The 22,412-nt window shown below is 48.3% G+C and overlaps 1 protein-coding gene across 2 annotated transcripts in view; it reads left to right on the forward strand.

Moving 5' to 3' along the window:
• PAPPA (pappalysin 1) overlaps positions 1 to 22,412 on the forward strand; it is a 214,836-nt gene that overhangs the window by 136,460 nt on the left and 55,964 nt on the right. For both annotated transcript variants that reach the window (XM_084898874.1, XM_084898873.1), the window contains 2 exons: positions 19,548 to 19,652; positions 20,557 to 20,692. In XM_084898874.1, the coding sequence (XP_084755000.1) occupies positions 19,548 to 19,652; positions 20,557 to 20,692 (241 nt within the window). The remainder of the gene's footprint in view (positions 1 to 19,547; positions 19,653 to 20,556; positions 20,693 to 22,412) is intronic.

Raw genomic sequence — 22,412 nt, forward strand, 5'->3', positions numbered from 1 at the left:
GCCTAGGCAAAGTGTGGAAACACTAAGGAATGTGCAGTATTTCCCAGGAATCATGGACCTTCACTCAACCAACAAGTTCACTTGGTTAATACTTTAAGGCTAAGATTTAGGCTAAGCAGATCCAGGGCAATGGTTTCAGAGTCAAGGTAAAGAAAACAGGGGTAAACCTTGATATTGAGAACCATCCGCAGTTGGAAGGAGAGCCTTGTGAGGTAGAGAGGTCCCCACCAGGAGGTTTCCAGCTGAGCTGGTGATGGAGCAGGAGATGCCTGTGTTGGTGACCTAATCATCTCCATTTCCTTTGCAATTGGGCTTCTGACTTCCTATTTATTATATCAGCCCCTTAGTGGGTACATCCCCTGGGTCCTTTGACAGTTCACTTTGTTTCTTGGCATGCCTATAATACTTCATGCCTCTGTTAGAATACAAATTGTGATTTGTCTTGTGTTATAGCATTTTTATATTAATTCATTTATTTGCTTGATCAAAAAGAAGTCTATTTGATCCCTGCACTGAGACCTGTGGGCAGGTAGAGAGCATGGGCGCTGATGGGTGAAAAAGAAGTCATGCAGATGTGGCTTCTTTCCTTCCTTGGGAACCTGGAGTAAATGACTTCTCTGGGAACCTCAGTTTCCTCCTCCAGAAACAGGGAATGATACCCTCTACCTGTTGGAGATTAAGAGAGCAAATCAGCAAAATCGCGTAGCCCTAGTTTTTTCCACTTACTATGGGTAGTGCCAAGGTTAATTTCCTCTCTCATTCATGTTAGGCTTCCCTAACACCCTTGTCCCAGGACTGGCCACAGTGACCCACCCAGTACAGCTCAGTCAACATCCGGTTGAGTTCAACACAGTTGTGTTAGCAAATGTTCACTGTAGCCTCAGGACTGTGCCAGGCATTTTGAGAGACTGCAAGGAAGTTCTAGCCTTTCTGCTGCCCTCATAAAGCTCACCGTTTCATCAGAGGGTGTGTCCATCCAAATCCCAGCCAAGACCTAGGAGTGTGAGAGTCGAAGGAGTTACCCCGAGGAAACCACACTGTGATCGGCTTACTCAGTCTGCAGGGGTGAGAGCCCGCATGTAGGGATGGGAATGTCCTGTGCCCACTTTCAGAAGGTCCTGAGCAAATTGTAAAAAGAGCATCCAGTTTCTCCAGGCTCTGCATCCATTTTTCTGAATCCAGTGAGGGACAGTGAGGTTCTGAGAGCCAAGTGACAGACTATGGGGTCACCCTCGCAAGGGATGAACCAGGGTGCAGGCCATGGTTCATACGAACTGACGGAAAGGACAAGGCAGCTCACGCCTGCTTCAGTGACTGACACAGGAGAATAAGCTAAGAGAGCCAGTGCCTTGGCTTCTCTGCATGTGGAGGGTGCATTCAGGGAACACCAAGAAAGTAGGGATCCCTCTCCAGTCCCCCCAACATTTCCCTGCTGTTTCCGCCATGCTGCCAAGATCTCCACCTGTAGGCTCTCATTTTTTAAGGTTAAGTGTTGCCCTCTTCAAGATGCATTTAAAATGTGTGCATGAAAATATGGGAGAAACATAGGAAAAATTTGAAGCTCCCAGCCCTTGAGTATAAAAGATTCCTTTGATTTGGGATGTATGCCTGACTATTTCTTGGTTCTGGGAGAAAAAGGAGGAAAAGCACATACAGGACACTTGCAGAGGGAAGAGGCAACTTCATTCTGTTTACAAGTTTGCCACAAGTCAATGCAAAATAAAGGTAAAGTCAAGAGACAGGAGCTAGAAAGGTGTATGGGGACAACCTTCAGGTGCTTGAAGCTTAGACTTGATCCTGAATGTGATGGGGAGCTTTTAAGCAGAGGGCTAACAGTTGGGTCCTCACTTGAGGAAGGCCGTGACATCTATGGGATGTTAGGATGACACCACTTGGCCAGAAATGTCATCCTGTATGCCAGACCCTGTACTAGGGTGTAAAACTGTCAAGTTTTACTTCACCTCTCTCATGGTGAAGAAACCGAGTCTCAGAGAGATGAGCCCCCGTCACTCTCCTCCTTCCTTTTCTTAGCCCACGCTACTGGTATTCATTGTAAAAGCCTCACTCAGAAATCTTGCACGGACAAGCAATTCTCTGATGCTGGTTGGCTGCTGTTATTTGCAAAGGGCAGAGAGAAACCTTGGGCTCACACCCAGTGCTGAGCTCACTTTGAAGGGTTGTTCCTTCCCCACGTGCGTCTTCAGCAAAGCATGCGGCTCTTCTCACCAGTGACTTGGGACCGCATCTGCCCATGGTGGAGGGAGGAGAAGGGGCGAAGGGAACACACAGAAATGTCAGACAGGATTCCAAGCAGTTTTCTCCAATACCCACGGGATCTGCTTTCTCCTGGTGGTTTCTGAAAAATGTTTCAAGAGCACATGTGCAAGTCATCTGAGGAGACAGAACAGAAAGTCCATGGTCTGTTACAGCCTGTCCTGTTGGTGTGGGGCACCCAGAAGTCCTCCAGGAGAGTCATAAACAAACAGTGTTTGGATCAGAAAGGAGCCCCCTGAGCTGGTCCCTACAACTGCCTTGAACTTGTCAGGGAGCTGGGCTGGAAGAAATTTTTAAGTCAATCACATTTTTCAGGATCCCAGCAAGGGCCTCTCCTCCCTGTCTTCTCTTGCTCCCTCCACCTGCATTTATTCATGCTTTCAATGCCTCCAAGTGCCAGGCACCATGAGTGGCCTTGGAAATTTGCAGTGATGAAAGTTTTCAAAGAAAAACTAGATTGAGGATCAGATCAACCTAGTTCTCAGGTCCGGGGTCTACCACTGATAGCTGACCCCTTGGGGCGAGCCAAGCCAGTTGTCTTTGTCCCTGCCAAACTCCTTATCCATAAAATAGGAGGGATAACATCCATATGGTGGGTGCTTGGCCAGGATGACACCGCTGAGCCAGAAATGTCATTTTCCTTCTGACAGCCACTGAAAAGTTTTTTAAACAAGTGCTTCTTGCTGCCAATGAAGTTACCGTAACTGAGAGACCCAATTAGGAACAATTGAGTTTTTATTTTATTTTTTTAAGAAATACTCTTTTGGTCATAGAAATCAAAGCAGAGAGACTTTTTTAAGAGTCTCTTGGTCTTACTTCACTTACTAAGATTTGATCTTGATTAAACAACTTCCCTAAACCTCATCATCTCCTAGCTGTTAGAAAATGGTCCTGATATTTGGATTCAAAAGCAGTGTAATCTCATAGTGGACTTACTAGGTCCAAAGCATCGCTTTGAGCAGTGAGTAGAGGTTGAGGTGAATGGTTCAGCCACTGCCCTGTTGCCGACTGTCGTGTCCATGGAGTACAGAGGACACTGTAATAGGGCCTTCTAGTAAGAGACATATGTTGGCCAGCTGCTGTTATGCATGTACAGTGGAGTGCACCTCAGAGGGGAGAAGCGGGGCCTAGCAGGCCTCGTCATGTGGCAAGCAGGTATCATGGCACAGGGCAGGCTTGGGTGGAGGACCCCGTTTTCATCTCTTGCCTGCCTATGGCTCCTGACTCAAAGCCCGAGAACAAGCAAGGCTCTGCGGGCTCAGGCATACCTAGCACTGCCAGGCCATGCCACGGCCCCTCTGGGAAGACTCCTTGGCTTTTGTCTTCCTCATGCCTGACCCACTACCCTGCACCGTCTCTGTGCTCCACGTCTCCTTGCCCTATCATGGGACTCAGCGCCAGGCCTTTCCTCCCATCCCTATCATTCACCCAGGCTCCCTCAAGAACCTTCTCCATTCCTGCCTTTCATCTTCTCTTCTCTTCTTCCCTAAATTATTGTTGTTGCTTTAAATGGGGGCAGTGGTGTGTAGCCAGCATGGCCTTTGCTGTATAATTTGGTTTCATGTTCAGTACCCAAGAAACATGTGAAAAATGTAAACAGTGTCTGCTCTCTGAGGCTGGGGTGCACTCAGGAAGCAGGAGCCAGTCAAGCTTGCTGAGCCAGCTGCTCAGGGGATTCAATTCTATCCCCGGAACCTTGTGCTCATGCCTCTAAGTCTGAAAGGAAACTTTCTCAAGCCAGGCCCCAAGGAGGGGATGGGGGGCAGAGGGAGGAGTTGGGGTTTAGCTGTGCACAAGATTTTGTTTTTGTTTGTGTTTGTTTTTCATGCCCCGACCCCCACTCTGCACTCCTCAGTCTTTACTTTTTCAATTAGCGTGGATGTGTTGTCAATAGAACCAGACCCAAAGGGGCCTCCTGGCCTCTCTCCCAAGTCAACCATGGGTTTCCTGACTCCTAATTCGTCAGCCAGATCCAGTGCCTGGAGGCCCTGGGTACATGTGTGCATGGTCCTTTTCCAGAGGGCTCAGACAGGCAGCGAAAGAGGGCCCTGCTTCCCTGGGCTGCTGCCCACTCTGGGACCCTCTCCAAAACTGGACCCATCTGTGCAGTTGGAGAAAGGGGACCCTTGACGTCTGCACTTCTCTCCATCCTAGAACAGATGATCTTAAATATACATACTCTTAAATATACATAGATTCAGGAGTGATCTGGTTTGCTGGCAGGATGGCGGTTTCAGGAATATGGATGTGAGCGATACCCAAACCCAGGCCTGCAGTACAGCTGCTGAGGGCAAGAGGTCCAGGGACTAAATATCAGTTCAGTACAACGCGAGGGAGGAGATACACTGCCATGCAGCAGGGAGCTGTGGGCGGGAGTTTAATGCCCCAGAGCAGGCAGGGGTGTGTCACTGAGAACCCAGGCTGCACACCAGCAGTGTTCTGCACCTGCACGGTCCTGTAGAGTAGCTTCTAGCCACCTGTTATGTTGAACCCGTGAAATGTGGCTCATGAGATGGGGACCTGAACTTTTAATTAATTTATATTTAAATAATCACATGAGGGTGATTATCATGACAGGAGCAGAGTGAATGGCTGGGCTACCAGAGCAGTTATTTCACGACTCCACCCAGAGTTTTACACAGGTAACGACTAACTTTCACTGGCTTACAGAGGAATGAATTGACATTCACAAAGGTTAACTAACTTACCAGGCTTCTGCATCTGGCCCAGGAGTGAGACAGGGAGTGGTCCTTGGGAGCCAGGAAGAAAGAAGTAGGAAGGGATGGAAGAGGCACGTGCTCACTGTGTGTGTAGAGTGTGTGGGGCTGTGCTCACCCTACACTGATCCTCCAGGGCAGGCACCATCCTCTGCCTCATTTGCAATGGAGGAATTAGGGCTTTATGAAGGGTTCAAGGTCATGCTGAGAGTCAATGGCAGACAGTTAGATTCCAGCCCACATCCCTTGGGCTGGGAAGTGTGTGTGACTTCCACTGCTCGAAGGAAGTTCAAGAAAGCAACAGGGATAAGGGTTGTTGAAGAGCTCACATTGGGGATCCCAGATCATGCTGCAGTTGTGACCAGAGATCTCAGAACAGCTGCTTCCGTACCCTGCGTTTGTACAGATGTGGGCTGCCTGGGTCAAGGGCCCCACTGGGGGAAAGCATCGCTCTGGGGGTGTCTGTCTCTCACAGGACTCTGCAGAGGAGGTGGTGGACACATAAGTCAGATATGTCCATTGGGCATTTGGTGAGCAAAGCCCCCAGTTTGCATGTCATGATCACCATTCCTACTTCTGAATTCTGGAGGGGCAGGCAGGAGAGAAACGTCACCCTGGTCCTCAGGAATGAGAGCCCTTGTGTGAGCTGGCAGGCCAGCAGGATGCTGGGAAAGCATCAGCAGTCCTTGTCCTGCATATGGCCAGGCATTGCCTCCTTTGGAGCTTCCTCCAAGGAGAGGTCACGCTGGAGGCAGCACTGGCAAGAGCACTGTCTGCTCTTCTAAAGCAAAGAGGAGGGAGTCAATAGCTCCAAGGGTTTTCGGCCTTTGCTTGTGAGAGTTATAGATTGGGATCAGAGACCCTGAGAGCTCAATGAGAACGAAGGACGGAGCATGCTGTGAGGCCCTCCTGGCATTGAGTGGGGTCCCAGCAGGTACAGTGACTCCTCCTTTGTCGTGGATACAATGCAGAACACACAGATCTGAATTGGGCAGCTGGCGAAGACTGGAAAGGGGGAGAAGGGAGGAAAACCAAAACAACCAAGCCCTAGTTTCAGGAACTTGAGAAAGTCTTGTTCTTTTAACACATAGACGCTTTTAAGTGAAAAATCACTCCCCTGACCTGTCTTCAAAAGGCCAGTGTGGTCAAGACTGCCGTTAACCATCACTCGGCTATTTCTAACAGAGGGTTTCGGTGACCAGGCCCACGGCTGGGATATGGTCACTACTTTCTTGACTCACCCATGAGTACCTCAGGGCTCCAAGAGAAAGGCCACGAAGGCTGGAGGCTCCGGTCTGCATGGCTCCAAGCTGAGTGGCGATTCCCAAGTTTCAGTGCTTTGTTCCTGAGTTTCCCAAGGCCACTCTGGAGCCAGCAGAGAGGACATTTCGGATTCAGACTGATTGGTTTGTGTTCTTGGTCTGAGGCGGTTTGGGAATGAGGGGTTTAGAGCTGACAGAAGTGCCTATTTCTGCTCTGGAATCACCGTACCTCTGTATTCTGGTCTAGAACCGGAATTGTCTCAGGCTCCGCGTACTTCTCTAGACCTGGCAATACCCCTGTCTGGGCTCTGAAATAAAGATCCTGGTGCTTCTGGCTGGCCATGCCCCAGGGCTTTCCCGCAGTGCAGGCAGTGTCTCTGCATTCCCATCTAGTGTCCAGTGAAGATTCTGGTCAGAGCTAACAGCGCCCTTTTGATCTGACCTGGCATCTACACTGCTTTTCTATGCTGATCTAGAATAATGAAATGACATGAATTGCTTTTAATATCGGTGTTTTAAAAAGGAGAGATTTGGAAAGTTAGCCATGTGTTTTTTTTTTTTGTTTGTTTGTTTGTTTTTAAATGTGCTAAGAAATCTGTTTGCAGCAAGATTCTGCACCTCGAACTTTATCCTTCATGCCTCTCCTGTTGACATCATCAGGGAAACAAGATGGTCATGGCTTAGCTGTGGCCCAGCTTCCCTTCTCCTGCCAATCTCTCTCCAGCCCCTGCTCTACAGAGCCCATTTGACATGAAGTCTGCATTTCAGACCCGGCCCTCAAACCAAGATTGCCGGAGCCACTCGCTCTTCTCACCCCTTGAACCCAGAACCTGCTGGGCTGTTCTAGGAGTGTTTGCTGGACCTCCTACCCAGTTCCCTCTATGGCTTTGGGAGCTTCAGGAGAAGAGATTTTTTAACTTTCTTTTCGCCCCCACCCCCTCTGGGACCCATTTTCTCATGTAGAGTGTGTGGAATTAAGAACCTAACACCTAATCAGTGCTACATTGATGTACTATAGTGAAGGAGTGAATGCACGAATTAGTGAATGCATAAGAGAGAAATGTAGGCTTTGTCTGGGAAAAATAACCAGAGACTTCCAAAAGGAAGGGAAGATCTCTGGGAGCCCCAAACCTCTGCCTCTCACCCCTTAGGAATTTCAGGAAGGTCCCACCACCCACTCTCCCAACCCTGTCAGCATCTCGCTGCTGGAGAAGGCACGGTTGCCATGAAGTCACCCACGGACCATCTGGCTGGGGATCCCGTGTTCCTCTTCTGCTACAGGGATTACGTAAGCTGGACAGCAGCCTCCAGATGTTAGCAGTTTCTGCTCATTGTCCCCTCCCTTTTCAGCAACAATAATAATAATTAAAACAAACACAGGCCCCGTCCCCCACCCGCACCCCTGAGATTACAAACAGGTGGGCCCAGATGGCCTTCCCTCTCTGAAGGCTTCCTAGTCTCTAAGCAGAACAGCTGACCCTTGGTAAGGCCTGCCCTGCGCAGAGCGGAAAAACCAGGCCCGCTGCCCTGGGACGTGGGCCCCAGGCACCAACGAGGGGACCTGGCCGTGTCATGAGAAGTCCCTATGCTGGTCTTTCCCTCTCCCTGGCTCCCACCCCCAAAGCCGTGGCCTCCAACTTAAATGGATGTATTTTGGAGGACTAGGTGGCTTAAGAGATTAGTAATGAGATCCCAAGTCTTTCATTGCTGGGTCAGGAGTTCAGCGCAGGCCTGGGTGACTGGTGAATGGCATAATTACAGAGGCTGGAGCAGGCCTGCCAGGGCCCCTGCTAAACGAGCCTGCCGGGCCTTTCAAGGGAAGAGTTGTCAGCAGCACAAAAGCCAACGACCACCGCATCCGACACTAATCACTCTCCCTTGTTGGAGGATTTACTAGCTGGAGCCCCTGCCCGGCACCTCCTCACAACTGGCGTCTGGGTTTCGGTGATGGGTGCAGCCACATGGGGAGAGACTGCCCGCCTGGCTCATGGGATGGAGTCCTGGAAACTAACCTTCCAAAAAATGCAAATTGATGACCAGTGCCATCCTTTTAATCATTAGTACCACTGCTGCTATTATAGTGATTTCTTCCTCTCCCTGGGCCTCAGTTTCCCCATCTGGAATGGGGTCCTTTGAGTCTCACAGTGATGTAAGAATGGACTTAGTGGAGGTGAAGCAGAGGGGTGCTCATCACTGTCACCTCATTATGATCACCGTTTATACTCTGTCGGCTTCAGTTTCATCATTTGTATCATAGGGGACAGACTTGGAGTAGCACAGGCAGGGGTCAGACCCGGGCAGGCGTGGCTTTGGCACACTCTTTACGCCCTGCCTCACAGGAATGTGAGCATCTGCCCTTGGAACACAGGTGCTGGCCATAGTGGCTGGTTTAAATGATGGCACAGAAAATACGTTTGGTTTGCCACCTGTCAGAGGTGCTCTGTCAGGCATCTTGCATAGACTTTCCCTTTGAAGGAGGTTGGGGCATCCAATCTCTGTCTCCTAGAAATCCAGAGCCTCTGTGAAATTAAGCAATTGCATGAGCAGTGCCAGTCCCCAACAATCAGTTCTATGATTCCGAACCATCTCTCTTCTAAGACACCACTTCCCCTCCCGTACAGATGTTAGCACGCTGTAGAACAGTGGCATCTGGCATGATCTCTTATTTCACACCCTTTTTTTGCACGATCATTGGAGCCAGTCGGGAGAGTACAGCCCAAACCATAGGATTTCAGACCTGTGGGAAGGTGCAGACCTGGAGGATGTTAGACCCCTAAGGCATGTGACATGCCTCTTAGGTTATGGACAGACCCAGAGGGAAATGAGGTGCTAATCACCCAGAGCTGAGCTCCAAGGCTGGAGGGCATGGATACCAAATTATCTTATCTGGAAGTGTCTCCTGGTGGAGGCCCAGGACTGCTACTATTTCCAGAACTTGTGGTGGAAGGAGGTGCCATTGCTCTGGCCACACACTGGCCCTCTGTGCAGGAAGTGTCTCTGCTTGATTGTCAGTGCATATCAAATAATAAATCCTGGGACTGAAAGAAAGGCAGTCCACCCTCCCTTTCCTTCCCCTCCCCTCCCCTCCCTCCTGTCTCTTTAAGGAAGGCATCAAAGGGGAAGGCTGCTCTAGAGGCCTGGGGAGGTAGTCATTGTTCTAAGAGTCTGTGCAAGTAAGCCTGGTGTCTATGTCTCCTTCTCTCCCTGTCTCTCTCTTTCTCTCATTTTTTGTTTGTTTGTTTGTTAATCCTCACCCAAGAATAGTTACCATTGATTTTTTTTTTAAGAGAGTGGAAGGAAGGGGGAGAAACAGAGAAACATCAGTTGGTTGCCTCCCACATGACCTGGGATCATGCTTGTAACCCCGATACATGTCCTTGACCAGAATCGAACCTGGGACCCTTCAGTCTGAGGGCCGATGTTCTATTCACTGAGCCAAACGTGCCAGGACTCATTTGTTCATTTTCTCTCTCATTCTCTTCCCTCCCTTCTTCTCCTCTCCCCTCCCCTCCTGTTTCCATTGTTATCAAGTGTGTAAAAAGGAGGTTAGAGAAGAGTATTAAAGGCGTGTGTGTGTGTGTGTGTGTGTGTGTGTGTGTGTGTGTGTGTGGTGTTCTATATCTTTTAACCCTCAGTGGTCCTTTAAGTTGTCTATGTGCAGGGGGTTAGTTTGGAATAAGGGGCATAGGAGAGAGGTCAAGATGGACTTAAGAATGAGGAGAAGAAGAACTCGGGTTGGGGAGGATGACAGGACGCTGCAAACAGAGAGGGAGGCCTGAACCTGGAATAGGAAATTGGGTTGCATGGGTCATACGTCATCATTTGCGAAGAGGCATGGAAGCACTTTCTGGAAAGTCTGACATATAGCAAAGGATTAATAATAATAATCATTATTATTATTACTGTTGTTAGTACATTTTAAAAATTCAACTCATAATTGCTTAGTGCCTTGCTTAGTGCCTACTTTAGACCTTCCTTTGCTAGTTATGCTGAAGACGCAACAAGCAAGACCCCATTCTTTTTCTCAGTGAGCTAACAGCGAGCTCAAGGGTTACAAATGAGTTTATTCCCTGGGCCACTCCTGACCAATCACACGCACTCAGGGTAGCCTTTGTTGAGATGGATTCAGAGGCCTGTATGGCAGGGAAGAGTATGCATGGTCTATTAATGGCATCTGTCCTGAGATGGGGGAGTGCCAGTACCCAGCACCACATGTTGGCTTGACTGGTCCAGTGGGCTCAGAGGCTGTTCCACTTCCTGTTAGCCATCAGCCTCAGTTTCTCATCTAGAAGTAGAGCTGTTTGAAGGATTCAGTGAGACAGTGGTACCCAACAGGCTCTGTGGTGTAGAACACTAGTGAGGGAAATGACTATGAATAGCAGTTCCTAGTGTCATCATTGTATTTAATGCACAGCAGCCCTGTGTGAGGCTGGAGGGTGGCTAGGTCTGGCTGTGGAGCCTGCCAGTCCTCCTGCCTGAATCCTGGGTCTCCCACTGACATCCCTGAACCATAGGTTTGATACCATCTCTGCACATTGGTCTAGGCCTGGAGAGACCTGGGATTCTGGGTCAGATACGTCATCCTGAACCATGGAGATCATCTTGGAAAAGCCACACCAGTTCAATATAGGCAAATCTGGTGAGCCCCACTCAGTGACACCAGTGCAAAGGAGAGAGAAATCAAGCCCAGGCACTGTCCTTGAAGCTCACACACAGAGACAGGTGGACATATAGGAAACTCAAGTGCATTACACAGAGGGCATGAGCAAGAGTGATGGGCAAGTCCAGCCACTGGGTGGAAAGAGTGAACGTGGAGTCCAGCTGCTCTAACTAACTCCTAAGCCATGGGGGAGCAGCAAGGGCTTCCAAACCTCAGAGTGCTTGTGTCTAATAGGACAGAAACGCTTACTCCTCAGGGTTAGTAGGAGGTAAAAGGACTGAATGAGATGATGCATGGCAAACAGCCTTCCAACTTGGCCATCTTTAAGAGTGGGTGCCCTTTCACTCCCCCACGGGAGCACTGAGGAGGGAGCAGCATCTTCTATAAGGAACAGCCAAGCTAACTGCACAGTGGTGGTTTTATTTCACCTGGGCTATCACTTCGTATTCCTGTGTCCCAAGGCCCTTCACAGCCAGGCTATGATGGCTGCCTCCCAGGAGGCATACCCTGCTTCAGTCATCATATCCAGAGCTTGGCTCCTCTTGCAACCTTGCAATTCTTGGGAAAATAAGTTGGCACTGGACCCTCGAGCCTGAGGTGAAAATGTGGCCCGAGTAAAAATATTAGAAACACTGGCTGATGTGCGTGTGCATGTGAGCGTTCATGTGTATTGTTGCTGTCAGCAAGAACCCCTACAGTCATCCCTCCCTATTCCTTTTCCTCTTTTTTTTTTTTTAATATATTTTATTGATTTTCCACAGAGAGGAAGGGAAAGGGATAGAGAGCTAGAAATGTCGATGAGAGAGAAACATCAACCAGCTGCCTCCTGCACACCACCTACCGGGGATGTGCCCGCAACCAATGTACATGCCCTTGACCGGAATCGAACCTGGGACCTTCCAGTCCGCAGACCAACGCTCTATCCACTGAGCCAAACCGGTTTCAGCTCCTCTTTTTTTTTCTCTAAGAGGCCCGTTCCCAAATCCCTTTGGGTTGAAAGAGGAAATTGGAGAGGATAGACTAGAGGTTTGATAAGCACTTCCTCCCTCCTGTGATTGACAAAAGGACATGTAAATCCATAAAAGAGAAATCCAATAGGAACCTCATGACAACTCCCCTGTGTGGGAAAATACCAGCACTCCAGCTCCCCTGTTCTCCCGCCTTTGTGTACGTCGTGTGTGGGTGAAAGATAAACTGGATTTAAAAAGCCTCTTGAAAGCAAGGCATCGTTAATTCCTCTAATTGAAAGCAGTCTTCGCAAAGGAGTGGGTTTGGCGGCTGGTGCTGGAGGTAGTGGCTAGCAGTGCATAAAGTGGACTAGAGTCACAGGTCCTGGAGACACAGAGGCCTCTGCTTCTGTCATCCTGGGCACTCCAGGCACCAACAGACATCCCATCCCATCCCAGAGGAGCTTACAGCGTCCCTTCAAGGGATGTCTCTCCCCTCCGCACTGGGCTCTGTTCCCATCTATTGGGAGCCATGGCTGGAATCACACCTTTGAGGACCATCCCAGCTCAAACATCCATTGATGCAGAACCCATGAAAAGAAAACAAAACAAAGCAGAAAATGCTTTGCTGGAATGGGTGCAGTGAACTGTTATGCTACTCTTCCAACTGTCTTAGGTGCAAAAAGGTGGCTGGAAAATGAGCTTCCACCTCAGAGTATCTGAGTCCTGGGCTCGTGGGTGGGCCCAGAGGCCAACAGGAGGGGACACTGCACTGCAAGTTCGGGACTTTCCTCGGCTGCAGGCCCTAGGAAGAGGCTGGAAATCAAGCTGGCTGCACATGGTTTCTCTTGCTCCATCCTCTACAAGTGGGAGCGATGAGTGTTAGAAGTAAGCAACTGAGTCAGTTCTAGGAGGAGGTCCATTGCCTGGCCATTCAGGACTCTCATAGCCACATGGCCCAGCCCAGGGAAGACCGACAAGGGCCTGCTTGGGTCTGATGAATTAGCACCTACTCAGGAGCCCAGGTGGAGGCGACAAGGAGAAATCCCAAGTCTATCTTCCGTAACAGCCCTGAGAGCTAGGGAGGCAGGCCCTTTGCAAACTGACATCTTCAATGAAGAGTGTGGACTGACTTGGTACCTGGATTTGAGTCCTGGTTATACCAACCAGTTGTGTGGTCTTAGGCATATTGCCAGGCCTCAGTTTTCTTGTTCATAAAATGGGTACCACAATAGTGCCTACCTCACAGTATTGTGTTGAGGACTGCATGATACTGCATGATTGAGTACATATCGAGTACTTACAATAGTGCCCAGCATAGAACAGGCACACAATATAGTAGGCTGCTGTGGCTCTGCTGTTGTCACTATGCTGTTACTATTGTTCCCTGGGCAACTGTGGCGTCCCAGGTGGTGGGCAATCTGCTAAGATTTCTTGGAAGGTAACTAAAACCCAGTTCTCACCTTAGAAGTCTTCAGAGTTTAAAGGGATAAGACTGGGTTCTAAACTACTGTCATCCAACTTGACATGTGCAGTAACTGGCATCTATATAAAGAACTCTATGGACACATAAGAGAGAGCAATAGATTCTGCCTGGGGGCTAGCAAAGGCTTCCAGAGGAGAGTTGACATTTGAGACTGGCTTTGAAGTGTGCACAGTATTTCACAAAATGGCCAATCCTGTGCAATGGAGGAGAGTTGAGGTGAAGAGAGGAGTCTGGGCACAAGCATCAGGTGGCAGTCGGCAGCTTGTGGGAGAGATTTGTCCAATGAGAAGGGAGTACAGCTGTGCACATGTGTGGACACCTGCCTGCTTCTAGATGGAGGAGGCAAGACAGCTGGCAATGGAGACAGGGACAGGTCGAAGCAGCTGTGCCCAGGAAACTGCTCTGTCCAGCTGCGGGCCATCCCATCCTGTGGTCCATGAGAAGCCGTAGAGGGCATGGTAGGTAGCAGGTGACAGAATGGTGATTGTGCTCTCTTCTCCGTTAGAGAAAGTGGAGGTTCTGACCAAGACAGTTGTGGTGCTCCATGATTGAGTACACAGAACATGAAGTCGCAGGCATCGCGTTTTATCCACCACTGGGTGTATGGCCTGGAAAGTCATGTCAAGTCTCTGTAGCTCATTTCCTCATCAAATAAGTGGTATGATCATCTCAACCGCACTGAGCGATTTTGAGGATGAAATGATATTGTGACCGTGAGACCCTTGGTGGATCCTATCAATTGGGAACTCAGAGATTATTTAATACAAACTCTACATTTCACAGGTGGGAAGATTGATGTCCAGCTAACAAGGACACAGCCAGAAGTGACTTGGGTCTCCTGTTTCCCAGGGGTATAGTTGAAGTAAGCAGGTATCCCTGAAGATGATGGAGAGAACAAGGAATTGTGCTAAAGAGAGGCCACCTTATCTTTATGCCAAGGAGGGGAAGGGTTGCTTGCCCCTGGGTTCCCACAGATGCTAAGATGGTGATAGGAGGCACTGACCTGCACAGCCTCCATCAGAGACCTAGGGTTGGGTTTCTTAGAGAAGAAGGAGGCAAAAGCACCCTAATTCTTGTCTGCTATTTGTGCCACGGATTCTTGGGGGAAGAGGGAGGACTTTCGCTGGAGAGGGTTCTTTTACCAAACAAAAGTATGATTGAGAGGGTGCAGAACATAGGTGAGGAAAGGGAATCCCATTTTGCATTTTCATAACCACTTTTCATTTACTTCCTGTGTTATATTGTGCAAATCACCTTCCTCCCTTGACCACTGAAAAAGGAACCATCCAGTAGATAACCTGTATTCAAATCCCCGGAAAGAGTAGGAGAAAGTGCAGCCAGGTATCTTCCCCTGGCTGTTGGTAGGGCTGTCCAAAGCTAAAGTTGGCTGTCTATCCGTGGAACTGAGTTCTCTGTCTATGAAGCAATCAAGAGGATGCTAGGCAATCCCTCCTCCAGCCCTGGCAAGACCTAAGGGAGGGTGCTTGCCAGCCCAACCACATGACTCCTTGCTTAACACCATTATATAAACCTCTCTCCAACTCTCACCAGAGCATTTATTAATGTATTCATTAATTTGATGAACATCAATATTTTAATCATTCAAAATAGCATTTGTTTTATTTATTTCATTTTATTGGGATAAAACACTTAACAAGAGATTCACCCTCTTTCGTTTTTATGTGTGCCATACAGTGTTGCTGACTGTAGACACAGTGTTGCTGACTGTAGACACAGCATTGCACAGCCGACCTCTAGAATGGAACTGAACATCTTGCTTAACTGAAACCTCATGCCCAGTGATCAGCCACTCCCTTTCTCCTCCCTCAACTCCTAGCCACCACCATTCTGCTCTTTGAGTCTATGATTTTGACTATTTTAGATACCTCATAGAAGGGAAATCATGTAGCATTTGCTCTTTGGTGAATGCCTTATTTCATGTAGCATAATGTCCTCAAGGTTAATTCATATTGCCTCAAATGGCAGGATTTACTTCTGTTTTAAGGCTGAATACTATTTCATGGTATGTGTATACCCCATATTGCTTATCAACATATCTGTTCATGCACAGGTAGGTTTTTCCACAACTATTGTAGATGATACTAGAATAGCCATGGGTGTGGGCAGTGCACACAGATGTTTTCAGTGATAGGAGACCCCCTCTTTCTCTCTCTAGGGTAGGGGGTAGGGAACCTTTTTTCTGCTAAGGGCCATTTAGATATTTATAATATCATTTATGGGGCCATACAAAATTACCAACTTAAAAATTAGCCTGCTATATTTGATCAAAGATTTAATTATCTCACCCCTAGTGCCTTGGCAGAGCCAGACCAAGTGATTTTGCCGGCCTTATACAGCCCCTGGGCCGGTTGTTCCTCACCCCTGTTGCAGGGGAATCTGAAGCCTGGAGGCTGGAGATGTTCCTATGGGCCCTAAGACAGTGAGCGATGTGAAGGGAGGGATCAGATCTTGTTCATGCCAGCAGGACACAGAGGTTTAAAAAGTTACTGTGCTCAACCCCCTGCCATCTCTGGGCCTGGGGAGCAGAGTGGAACCCTTGGCATCCTCGGAAAGATTTGCACGTGTGAGAGTAGAGAACCTAAGGGAAAGCAGATGGTTCTGTACCAGTTTTCACAGAGATGCACATTGGAAGGGGGAGAAGGTTGGGAGAGATTGGGAAGGTCACTGAAGAAACTGGACAAAGGGTTATGACGGGTAAAGAGGAACGTGGGGTGTTGGAGGGAGAGCTTGGGCTCACAGGAGTATGTGATGTGCCTCTCCTGCTTGTTCCCTCACAGAATGTTCAATCAATTTTACATTCCCACTCATGCTTTATGGCATCGGGTTTGCTTTTGGAGGGGAAGATGCAAAAACAGGGGTGGAGGAAAACAGAGCATCCCCATAGAATTCATTACCTTGGGATTACACCTGTATCCTTCATGATGTGCCTAGGATACAAGTGTGGCCATGGGCATGGGCAAGGCTCTCTTCTTCTCAGGACTTCAGAGCCCAGTGTGCCATGCACCCTCCATAAAGAGCAGCTAAGTGAGCAGAGGCATGCCAGGTCCATCAAAGCAGGAGCTGCGAGTGTCTGCCCCCTGCGTAGCCTCCCCCACCTCCCATGGACCTAGATGGTTTTAAGATCAACTGGGGTTTTGAGGATTTATTCATTCCTCTCTGATCTGCCTTCACTGTCCCTGGTCAGGATCCCAGCCAGCCTGAAACAAACCCAACCCTAAACAGGAAAACAGGAAAAGAATTAACAGCAGCACCTTCTTCTAAAGTCCTGTCTAGCGCTGATAGGACTGCCGAGATAAGAGGAAATAGTATTGAAGCAAGACTTCTCTGACTGGGAATGCTTTAGGTGTGGAGATAAGCCCCCAATGCCTCCCAACACACAGACACACACGCCCTCCAGAGATGTGCCCCACCACACTCTGTTGGGGGACAGGCAGCTAAGAGGAAAGAATTCCAAAATTGCTGGCCTGAATTCCGAATGCCATAGATAGTTTATGCAAAGTCTCTCACTGTTGTAAAATGTAACACAATCCACTGACAGGCCTGCCTAAGTCCGGTCCCAGTTGTTTTTTGAGAAAAACAAATAAACTTCAATATGTCTTTCATCCCATGAATGTGACTGTGTTTTACCCGTGGTCCCTTGGGTGTTAGGCTCCTAGAGATCTGAATGCTTGCAGCTCCTAGAAGCCATCACTTAATCCCTGGGACCTTGACTCTTCTTAAGAAGTGACTTGTGACATTCAGGAAACCAATACTGCATTTCCAGGACCCACTAATGCCTCGGGGAGCTGTGAGGGAAACTTTGGCAATGAACACATTTCAGTAATTTTCGGTGTTTTTGAAGCATTAAAGCTCTTTTTGTAAATGAAACTTTCAAGGTGGCTTGATATCTAAAACAGATGATGCTCAGATGTTGGCCCAGTTGAAACGATAGAGTTTCAACTAAGTAGGTCCTACCCCCCCCCCCCCCCCCCGGCTGACACCTTCAGAGAACCCTAAGAATTCATAGGTGATACCTTGAAAACCTGTGACGCCATCCAGTATTCAAATGTGAAAGATAAATTCCAGGTTCAAAGGGGTGAGATAACTAGTCCTAGTCCACAAATATACATCGAATGTTGGGGAGTCTGGACCAGAACCAGGTCTCCCTAATCCATAGCCAGCTTGCCATTGCAAAATTCTTGAGTGACAAGGTGATTCTCCAAAGTTGGTTAAGCAACTTTCTTCTTTTCTCTGAGGTCTCAAGAATGAATTGATGAAGATGTTAACGTTGAGATAAATTAGATGAAGGGTATAGGGAACTCCCAGTATTACCTTTGCAATTTTTCTTACTCCAAAACAAAATGGTTATATATTTTTTAAAGCTATAACCTTTTTTATTATTGATTAGAGAGGAAGGAAGAGGGATAGGGAAGTAGAAACATCATTGATGAGAGAGAATCACTGATTGGCTGCCTCCTGCACACCCCCTACTGGGGATTGAGCCTGCAACCTGGGCATGTGCCCTGCCTGAAATCGAACCTGGGACCCTTCAGTCCACGGGCTGACGCTCTATCCACTGGACCAAACCAGCTAGGACAAAAAAGTTATTTTTTTTAAAAAGCATTAATGTTTGCAATTATAGATTATAGTGTAGCCAAGTATTTTTATCTTGCCTTTCATTAGTGAATTTGGTGTAGAACTTCTCTACTCCATTTTTTAATTCTTCTGTTGTCATCTATATGAATCCCTGGGTATAATCTTATTTTGTGTGATTTTTATAATGGTATCAAAATGTACTTACCCACTTAGGTCTTGTTCTTTTTAATCTATTCAGTGTTATATTTTTGTAATCTTTCCAAGTTGATGTTTGTGAACTCACTAATGAGACTTTCGTTTTGCTTGGCCAGGACCCATACTAAGCAGGTGTTAAATATTGTTTGTATCATCCCTGTATATGAATATCATTCAGTCCTCTTAATACACTTTTGCTCATAGAATCCCATCATGTAAATATGTTATTTTATGCATCCCTTCCCTAACAGATGAACAGACAAGCTATTTCCACTCTGATGCTACTGTAGATATTGATAGAATGAATATCCTTCATCCTTGGATATCTTGATCCTCTTCAGCTCAGCCTTACTTCTTAAATGAGCAGACTGATATCTGCAGATGTGGAATGACAAACACAAATTCACAGGGAGGTTTGGAGAGAGGAGCCACTTTATAGCTCAGGGGAAAAGCACTATTTTTGGATGACCTGCTCATGTTCTGGCCAATCACAAGAACAGCTCAGCTCTTCCTGTCCTTCTCCATCATAGCCCTTTCCTGCTCTGCAGTTTACAGTTATGTGTGTCTATGCAATTATTCAATGAACATCTGCATATGTTGCCACTCTGAGCTCCTCGCCATCTCTCTTACCAACCTCTCATCTCACAGTGCTTGGCAAAAAGCAGTGACTCATAAATGTTAATCTGAATGTATGAATGAACCAATGAATGAAGTGACATTTGGATACACACAAAGCCCCTAAGTTTGAAGAATTTTGCTGGTCTGTACCTTTGTGTATCTTTTAACACAAATTTGGTGTATCTGTCATTGAGAGTGAATGCATGTGTATGTGTGGATATATGTTTACATATATACATATGAAGTGGTAGAGCTGATTTTCTTAGGGGGAAGCAAATGTTCATACTATCGCAGTCTTGCTCTGTTGTTAATGTAGCCCTGAGCAAAGTTTACAGATTTATTTCTAAGTGTGCTCTGCTTGGTGTTCAAGAGTCTATGAGACCCCACAGCCTGTCTTTTCTGCCCCTTTTCCCAGCTCAGATAATACCAGGCAGCTTACACAGATTAACCCTTCTGGATGTCTGCTGTCCTCTGAGACTGAGCCTCTGCATCTGTTCCCTCTACCTGCCATGCCCTTACCCCGTTCATACCCAACTCAAATATCAACTCCTCTAGGATTTGTGCTCCCATAGAATTACTCTGTCAACTCTACCTACCATCAATGGCATTGAGGATTTCCTCCTATGCGTGAGAATGTGGGCTTCTGGGGTAGACTCTTGACTGTTTCTTCATCCCTGATTCTTCCTGCAAATGCAGAGGACAAAATATATAGATAGCAAAGATTTATCAATTTAAATTTAAGTCAATCTCTGTTACTCTTTACAGCACTTGTGTTTCTTTCTCTTTTCCCAGGTGTGTCGGACCAAGGTGATTGATCTCAGTGAAGGCATCTCCCAGCACGCCTGGTATCCTTGCACCATCACCTACCCCTACTCCCAGACCACATTCTGGCTCCGGGTAAGCCAGTGCTTGGAGAGCCCTACATGCTCCAGAGGCCCCAGGAAGCTCTGCCTCCTGTGACCCCTTTCTTAGGATTGTTTGTCCATTGAGGATGCTCACTGTAAGGATAGGGGGGAAAAACACTGATCAGTAGGATGCTTATGGAAATGGAATCCTTTAATTGCTTGTAAAATACCCCTCCACCCCCACCCCAGGTCATTCATGTCTTGGAAGAGTTCGGATACTTTTGTCTGCCTGGAACCTCCTATTCATTGTTCAAGACTTTTAAAAATTGCCTTCTCTTCCCTGAAGTCTGTAGTGATCCCCCCAAGAGAAAAGTGGCTATTCTCTCTCCTCTAGTCCTATACATGTTTGGTTGGTCAGCTGTTGATGGCACTTGTCACATGGTGCCATCCTCCTAAGGACTGTGAATTGCATTGAATTTTGATTTGCATGTTATTGACCTATGTTGAACCTCATAGTCTACAGCATGTCCCATTTAGCTTTGTTTCCTCAGTGCCTAGTACAGAGGTTAGCATGGAGGAATAACAAACAGTAACACTACCATCTTTGTGTGGTTTTAGTGTGTGCCAAACACTTTTCTCCCATCATCTCATTGAGCCACACTGTGATATGGGTCTTCATTTAATCCACCACTTGAGGTGAGGTACCTCAGGCCCAGAGCGGCACAGTCAAAAGCACTGATGGATGGATGCATCTCGGAGGGAGCAGAGCCGAGATCGGATCAGAGTTTTTGATATGAGAGCCTGGGCTGTTCACTGGGAGGCTCCACTGCCCCCTCCATTGCCATTACAGAGCCACAATGAGTAATCCAGTTCCTAAAACAGGAGGTTATCACTGGGACAGCCCCCCCTCCATGGACAGGGGCATGCATGACCCTCTGATGTTATGTGCATTTCAGGCATACTTTTCTCAGCCAATGGTTGCTGCAGCTGTCATTGTCCACCTGGTGACAGATGGGACCTACTATGGGGACCAAAAGCAGGAAACCATCAGCGTCCAGCTGCTTGACACCAAAGAGCAGAGTCATGATCTAGGTGAGTATGTCCCCTCAGGCCTGGCTGGCTCTGGGTGCCTGATTTCACCTTTGCCCAGTGTGGTCCTGAGGGTCGGCTGAGAAGGCCTCTTTCTTCCCCTCTCCCCTCTCCTCTTTTTCATTCTCTCCCGGGCATTCTCATTGCCTTCAAGTCAGGGTGTGCTTGTGGGTCTAGAGAGGCCTGACTGACAGGTTCAGGGTGAGAGGTCAGTGTGGAAATCCTCCCTCCAGTGGCTGCCTTCTGCCAGCCTCCTGTAACTCAGCATCCCTGCTGGTCCTCCAAAGTCAGGAGCCTAAGTAAGGCCCTTTCCCACTGTTCGCATCAGCACCTTGAGACTCAGGAAGCCCAAGTTGCAGCCATGTGTCCAGTGTGAATTCCAGACTTTTCCATAGGAGTAAGACCAGGAAAGGTCCAAAAGGGGAGGAGTCAGCTGCCCCAGAACACAGGCTGCAGTTGGCACTTGTACCACCTGCCTCAGCATACCATAGGAGCCATGGACATAGAGCTGATGGGCAAGGTTAGAATCCGGTCCCGCCACTCAGGCGCCTGGAAAACGGGAGCTGTTTTCTCCACCTCCGTGTGCCTCATTAAGAGCTCTGGGACAATAATGCCATTGTACAGTCAGAGCGACCTGGGAAATAAGTGAGGCTTCAGACTGCGGTGGCCCATGCCTAGCACACCGCCTGCCCCAGGAAGTGCTGTTACCTGCTTCCATGTTTCCGAAACAGCCATCCCGATGGGTGGAATCCTGGGCCAGCACCACAGTCCAGGCATCAAAGCCATAACACACACTCCAGAGGGAGCTCATTTCAAAGACCCCCAGATTGCAAGCCGGCGATGGGTCATTCCGGGGTCAAGCAGCAGCCCAGGGAGCAGCTAAGGCTTTTTGGTTTTGTGTTGATGTTTACTTATTTAGTTAGTTTCAAAGGCAAGGGGGAACATCCTAATAAGGAAGAGAAAGAAAACCCCTCTGGACTTATCTGGATTCCTGGTAAATTTCCTTAAGTGGGAAGCAAATATTTTCATAGCTGTCCTGGCAGAGCGCACCACAGCCAGGCTCTGAGCAGAGGGTTTCAGCGGAGCCGGGCAGGTCCGGTTCCCATGGAGCTCCTACATAACTACTACCTGAGGCGGGGACTTCCACTTGCCACTGTCCCTCCCACCAGCCCATCTCCCATCCTCAGCACCCTGAGTTCCCCTTCAGATGCTTCCCAGCTCTGAAAGAACGGACACCAAACAGGGGGAGGCTTCATGCCCCCAACTAGCAGGCCTTACCGGCGTGGCTGGGATCATCCCATTTTCTAGATACTGAAACTGAGTGGTGGCGTTTATTGGAGTCACATAATAAGGAAGTGGCTAAAGCAATACTTGAACCAAGTTCCACCAATGCCAAAGCCACTTTGTTTCACCCACCACCTCCCGCCCATTGCTCCCCTCTCCTTCTGGATGCACACCTCTGCCTGCCCCTCTCCCTGCCCCTCCGCCTGCTCCTCTCCCTGCCCCTCTGCCTACCCTTCCCCCTGCTCTTCTCCTTGCCACTCTGCCTTCCCTCCTGAACCTGAGGAACTGCTCCTGGTTCTTTTGAGGGCTCTGGAGTGAGGGAAGCTTGCATGCTACTTGGTCTGTATGTCGCTGGCTGCTCTGTGGCCCTCTGGAAGGCCACTTCCTGCCCAGGGTTCTCAGTCCCCTGTCCACGGGATGGTTACAGAGGCCCTTTCCT

The sequence above is a fragment of the Pipistrellus hanaki genome (genome assembly GCF_964339955.1).
Source record: "Pipistrellus hanaki genome assembly, chromosome: 11".
Taxonomy (NCBI): domain Eukaryota; kingdom Metazoa; phylum Chordata; class Mammalia; order Chiroptera; family Vespertilionidae; genus Pipistrellus; species Pipistrellus hanaki.